This window comes from Lipotes vexillifer, unplaced genomic scaffold, assembly GCF_000442215.2.
Source record: "Lipotes vexillifer unplaced genomic scaffold, Lipotes_vexillifer_v1.1 scaffold1618, whole genome shotgun sequence".
In the NCBI taxonomy this organism is placed as follows: domain Eukaryota; kingdom Metazoa; phylum Chordata; class Mammalia; order Artiodactyla; family Lipotidae; genus Lipotes; species Lipotes vexillifer.
Window position 1 is genome coordinate 287,132 of NW_006797412.1, and position 6,615 is coordinate 293,746.

A 6,615-nucleotide genomic window follows, 5' to 3' on the forward strand; every position below is an offset into this window, starting at 1 on the left:
TACACCTCCTTGGACCCAGGCCTACGAGGTCAGCTCTGGTCACTGACCCTATGTTAGAGGCTGCATTGTGTCCCCTCTCAAACTCAGATGTTGCAGTCCTAAACCCAATACCTCAGAACGTGACTGTATTTAGAGACAAGGTCTTTACAGAGGTAATTAAGGTAAAATAAGGTCATATGTGTTGGCCCTAATCCAATATGAGTGGTGTCCTTATAGGAAGAGAAGATCAGGACACAGACATGCAGAGGGCCGACCATGTGAGGACACAGGGAGAAGGCGGTCCTCTACATGCCAAGGAGAGAGGCCTCAGGAGGAATCAGCCCTGCCCACACCTTGATTTCAGACTTCCAGCCTCCAGGGCTGTGAAGCTATAAGTTTCTATTGTTTAAGCCACCGGGTCTGTGGTACTTTGTTATACAAATGGCATGCCCCAGGAAGCAAGAGAGCACATGAAATAGCATTCATGTATAAAAATTATAAATGAATAGACCAACTTCCTTACTCAAAGTTGGAGGCCTGCTGGTGTAAGAACAGGACACTTGGTATAATTGCAGAGGCAGTGGAGGACATTCTACTGGTAACTATGTTTTTATTTGAATATACAAATTAAACTGCAAACATCCCTGGAGGGATGAGGGTATTACTCTAATTGTTATTAGCAGCTTAACGGTATTTCACTGAAGGTCTTCTGCTGACATCTGCCTGAGATCAACCAGGCTGTAAGGAATGGGAATTTGAATGGGGTAAAGAGCTTTGGTGAGAAGGGGAAAGACAGGACTGAAGTACAGAGAAAACTGGGCAGAGAGTGAAACCCAGCAGGACCCTGTGGGGCCCTCCCAAGTACAAAAGCCTTTCTGTGCTTTCTATTTCTTGTTTGTAGGAAAAAGGTTTCTGCCTCCAAGACCTTCCCTGAGTTCCAAAGGGCAGATTCAAATAGTCACTAATTAGGGGAGTGAGGAAATGCAGAAGGAAACGGAGGGGCAGGGTGTGAGAGGGTCCCAGTTCCTCCTGAGGGATGGGCACAGATATCTGATACATATCCCTGAGCTCTTCTGCAGGAACTAAGGCCCCCATCCTGGTGGAGGATGGTGACTTCAGGCTGAGCACAGATCCCTGGAGCACTGCCCTGTGACCTCACCACCAACCAATCAGAGGAGGGTTACACACCCTGAATCCCGCCCCCCAGGTTTTGCCTATAAAACCTTCTTCCCTGAAACCCACTGGGTCTTTGGAGCATGAGTCAGCCATTCTCCTGGCGTGGCCCTGTGATAAATAAACCTTTCTCGGCTCCGAACTCTGACGTTTCGGTTTGTTTGGCCTCACTGTGCACCGGGCACAGGGACTGCAGACACATACCCAGGACAGAGGAGCACGAGAGGGCAGGGAAGAGACACGCTCTGTCCGGAACGTGTGCTCAATAGCATCACAGGCACAAGGATCCGCGGTTCCACTTTCTCAGACATGCACCACGAGCTCCCTCAGTAACCTACTCTCTCTCAGAAAGCAGAGAACAGAAAGCGCCTGCGTGCCTCCCAAGGAAAGAGGACCAGAACAGGCCTGCCTTTCACCTCCCCTGACCTGGCCATGATCAGGAGCGTTCCAGACATGACCCTATGGCACCACAACCATACTGAATTACATTTTTTTAAGAGAAGCGCAAAGCGCTTCAGATGTAAAATGCGTTCCTTTCCTGTCTTGCATGTACTGTGTGCTGTGCAAACTGCAGGCCTTGACGGGTCTCCTGGAAGCCTGGAGGACCCAGAGCAGCTACAAGAGCAGATGTGCCCCACAAACCCCTGGACTCACAGCTGACCCTATACCCCTCTATGCTTATCCTCCCAACTCTCCCAGAAAGCACCGCACCCTCTTTTGTTCACGGAATGAAACTTGCACAAAGCCACACTAAGTTAGGGAAATGCCTTAAGAGTGTTCCTGATACTAACAGAATGAACAAGCATGATATATACAACGCAATCGTTATGCAGTTGTACCTATCATAGGAGCAGGAATATAATGAAAATTTTATAGCTGCTGTGCACAGTGTCATCCTAGCATCAGGTAATGACTGGATGAAAGTTAAGAACAAAGGATCACTTGAAGATGAAAGATGCGCTTAATACTCTAAAAATAGCTTTATTGGTATTTTAATTCTTACTGAGATTATAATCTTTCCAATCTCCCTTTAATTGCTATCATCTCCCATCTCAGAGTGGGAAATACATTCTACTTATGCACCAATTTTTGAAAACAGGAATACAATACAAGGCATGTGCGTATATACACTACCAAATGTAAAACTGATAGCTAGTGGGAAGCAGCTGCATAGCACAGGGAGATCAGCTCTGTGCTTTGTGACCACCTAGAGGGGTGGGATAGGGAGGGTGGGAGGGAGGGAGACACAAGAGGGAAGAGATATGGGGATATATGTATACGTATAGCTGATTCACTTTGTTATAAAGCAGAAACTAACACACCACGGTAAAGCAATTATACTCCAATAAAGATGTTAAAAAACAAAACAAACAAAAAGAAAAACGATCTCCCACCCCCATACACACAGGCAGCTTCATGGCATCCAGCACTTAGCAATGAATAACCAGAACAGAAGTTTGAATTCTTCCTTCTACCTGTGATGGCTGCTCTGGGATGCGTTTGGGCTTTTGAGATCAAAATGCTAGTAATTCCTCATCCTACCTCATGGACACTTATAAGAAATGACTATGGAACTACACACAGTGCAAACAATAAATGGTATTAATTAAAAACGAATCCCTCATCTTTGATCTTGTAACACTTAGATTTTCCTATGAATCTAAAACTCCAGAGAATCGTTTGGCTACAGCCCCATCCCAGGCCAACACGGAAGGCCCCTCCTCTGGGCTCCACCAGCTCCCATGGCCAGCATTACTTATGCACTTCCGGGCTGCACCCCAGAACATCTGGGGAGGCATCTGCCCGGCTCCCCAGTCCTCCAGGAGTATTCTGAGGGCAGGGTTCCAGACTTACTTCTGTAGTATGGCCAGGGCCTGGTTCCTAGCAGGTTCTCATCAAAGTTGTCTGTCTCTCCAAAGGGCTGAAGCCAAGAACTGTCTTAAACAGGTTTGCCTGGAGATAAACCCTGGGTGTCAGGTTGTTAGAACTCCAAGGAGCCTTAAGGAATGTCGGGCCCTTACCTTACAGATGAGGAAAAAGAAAGCATGAGGGGAGATATGCTTTGTTCCCATCATGCAGCCGATTAGTGGCAAAACCAGAATGCAAACTCATCTTTTCTGACCAAATCCCAGCATCTCCACACTTTGTACATTACCTATAGATCTGTCCTTCTTGGCTTTATATTAATATTTCTACAACACTCAGGAATTCATTCCTAAAACTCACTACACGCTGTCACATCCTGGGCACATTCTCAACTTGCAGATCTCAGAGGTTATGGTCTGGGCACCCTGAAGGATTCCTTCGCACCTGACTCCTTGTTCAGCTTTGGGGGCTGGAGGTGCCAGGATGCCCTCTGCTGCCTGGGAAACCTCTGGCATGCCAAGTCAACTGGCCAAGTCCAGTTGGACTGAGCCGACCATGGGGGACTGGAATGACTGAGCAGCCGTGCAGTTGTCTCCCAGGCTCGGTACTGAAGAAGCAGGGCTTTCGGGGGGAGTTCACCCCCTGGCCAGCACAAGCACTGGATGGCATCTCCATCCACGCCAGTGCCCCTGTGGGGCTGGGCCTTTGGTTCAAATAAGAGTGTAGGGGGTAAAAGCGTGCTTGACACATGAATCTGCTTCTTAACAGCTGTGTTGCCTTCGACACCTTTTTAAAATATTCTGTGTCTCAGTTTCCTCTTCTTTATCAACTGGAGATAGTAGATAATAATCTACTTTATTGCGTGGTTTGAGGTTTAACTAAGTTAATACAGGTGAGAAATGCAGCCTGGAGCCTAACATACAGTAGGCATTCAGGAAATAGCGCTACTAATATTATTACCAGTACTCACCTAAAATAAAACCATTTTTAACCGTAACCTGGACTTCTTGTTTGGCTGTCGACTTTGTTTTGGCATCCATTGGGCAAGCATTTTTTTCTTTTAATTTCTAGAACATCTGCCTGATACCCAGCACATAATCTAGGGAAACGGCTTATTTATATGAACAGTCTCCCTTAATGAGCTATTAGCTCAAGAGCACATCCCAAACAGCAGGGTAAATTACCCTGTGTTTGAAAACAGGGCGAGCATTTCGGCAGCAACACTTTTAACTCAGGAGCAGCCAATTAAGGTTAAAAGTACAGCCAGTGATTTTGCTCGGGCTGCTCGCCTTAGGGCCACCGGCTTCACTATAAGGAAACCCTTTTATCGTGAAGACCAAGCGAATGCACGTGGACTGGGCACACGGCTTTCAAAAATTACCTCAGCACTGAAAAAGAGGGGTCGTGCTGAGGGGACGCGGGCACAGCGCCGCCCACCTCTGAGAACCACAGAGCGCCTCTTCTCCAAAGTGGGGACTCGGAGCCGGTTCACCCTCTCCTGGGACGGGCAAAGTCGCCCGGGCGCTCGCCTCTTACCACGAACTCCTCCAGGGTCTGGTAGGTCTTGCCCCGGAACTCGCAGTAATTCTTCCTCTCCTTGCACTGCGGACAGCACTGGCTCGTGTCGACGTGGATGCAGCGTGGGTGCAGCCGCGGGCACTCGGGCTGCGCGCAGAGCGGCCCCTCCTCGGTGCACAGGCATGGGCAGGCCGAGGGGCCCGGCGCGAACTTCTCCCCGATCGCGTACACAAAGCCGCTCTCGTCCACGCAGCCCTTCCCCCGGTAGTCCGGGTACGCGTACTCCTCCGGCAGCTCGGGCGTGGGCTCTGGGTCTGGGCCCGCCGCGTCCTGGGCGGCGGCGGCGGCGGCCGGGGGCTCTTCGTGCGGGGTGTCCCCGCGGGGCCGCCCCTGCAGGTTCCCGGCCCCGGCGCCCTCGCCCTGGGCGGCCCAGGCCTGTTTCTGCCTGCTCCACGCCTCCCGGCCGGCCAGCCCGCGGCCGCCCTTGCCCTTCCAGTCCCGGCCGCCGCCGCCCTCGTCCCTCGCCGGGCGCCCGAGCTCGCTCACCCGGCCCGGGCCGTCCCGAGACGCGTGCTCGCGCTTCTCCTGGCCCGGCCGCTCGGGCGCCTGGGCCAGCTTCTCCAGCGGGATGCTCGGGCTGCACAGAGCCACCATCAGGCAGCAGGTGAGCAGGAGGGAACTGGACAGCGCGCCAACTGCCATCGCAGTGGAGCTGGGCAACCCCTACCGCGTCCCGGCGGCCGGGCGGGCGGGGAGCGAGGTCGAGGGGCGAGTCGCATTCACAGCCCGGGGGCGCGCCGCCGCCAGTCTGGAGCCGCCGTCCCTGCGGAGAGAAAGCAGCACAGCTGAGCCCCGAGGCCCGCGCGCGCCCGGCCCGGAGGCTCCCGAAATGGACGCGCCGGACCCCGAGGGCAGGGGCGGCATGCCCGGCGCCGGGGCACGGCCCGGGGTCCTACACATCCCAGACTGTGGACACGGACACGGAAGCGAGTCCCAGAAAAACACCGGCCCGCAGTGTTCCCCGTGTCTTCTTGATTAGCGGGTGGCGGAGCAGCTGGGATGCAGCTAGCGGGGCCCGCGCCCCCTGCAAGGCTCGGAGAACTCCGGAGCCCGGCGCCCTCTCCGGGTCCCGGCCACACTTCCCTAAAGGCGACTCAGTGGAGAATTCCGCAGTGGAGCGGGCGCTGACGGCCGTGCAGGAAAATAAGAGGGAAACCCTTCCTCGCTTGCCCGAGGGTGTTTGGGGAAGAAGGGCGCGAGGGGGGTAAGAAAGCTCCCAGGACCCGGTGACTCATCCTAACAACTTTGCAGACGCCCCTTCCCCGCCCTCCGCCCGAGGCCCGGTTGCCCAGAAGAAGGTCCGTGACTGTCCCCCAGCCCAACCCCCGTTCCCGGTTGCGGGTCGGGGCTTTTGTAGGCTGTGGCTCCTCCACCAGCACCCCGGCAGCCGCTCAGCGACTCAGGGCGCAGACCAGAGACCGCTGCGTGGGCCGCAACGCGCAGTCGCCTAATTTCTTTGACCCGGGAGGGGTCGTGGCGGTGGAGCAGGGGGGCCCGGCAGCACTAGGGTGTGCGGTGGAGGAGGCCGGGGATGGCGGGCGCCGGGCGGGGCGAGCCCCCTTCACTCTGCCTGTCTCCGAAAGCCTCTCTGGTGCCCAAACTTTATGCCGCCCAAAGGAGCCGATGGAACCCTAGACGCCGCAGGATGCTGGCCACCCAGCCTCTCTCCACCAAGCCCTCCAACTCCCCTCGCCCCCCCGTTCAGCGCACCTCCGGGTGGCTTCCTCCCCCTCATCCCCACCCCCCTCAAGCAGGCTCGGGTCGTCCGTGCCCTCTGCCCAACCCCATCCCCGGCCCGGCGGACTTCAGCCCGGGCGATCACCCATATGCACAAACTTGGGCTTGGGTTAGGGGGGCTGCTCCCGAGCAGCAGGGAGGCGGAAGGGCGCCCCGGGCGCGGACACCCAACATGGACCCTCACCCCCCGGGGGCGGGCGCCCAGCCTACGTACATGAGCACAGGGCGCCGGCCGGACGCGGGGCTCGCGGCGGGCGCTGGGGCAGCAGCGGCGGGGACGGC

At 55.1% G+C, this 6,615-nt stretch overlaps 1 protein-coding gene across 1 annotated transcript in view; it reads right to left on the reverse strand.

Annotated features, from left to right (window-relative positions):
* The window catches only part of VWC2 (von Willebrand factor C domain containing 2), a 117,195-nt gene extending 111,836 nt beyond the window's left edge, over window positions 1-5,359 (reverse strand). Inside the window, exon 1 of the mRNA XM_007469534.1 lies at window positions 4,555-5,359. Coding sequence (XP_007469596.1) covers window positions 4,555-5,238 — 684 coding nt within the window. The 5' untranslated portion in view covers window positions 5,239-5,359. The remainder of the gene's footprint in view (window positions 1-4,554) is intronic.
* Between the last annotated feature and the right edge of the window lie 1,256 nt (window positions 5,360-6,615).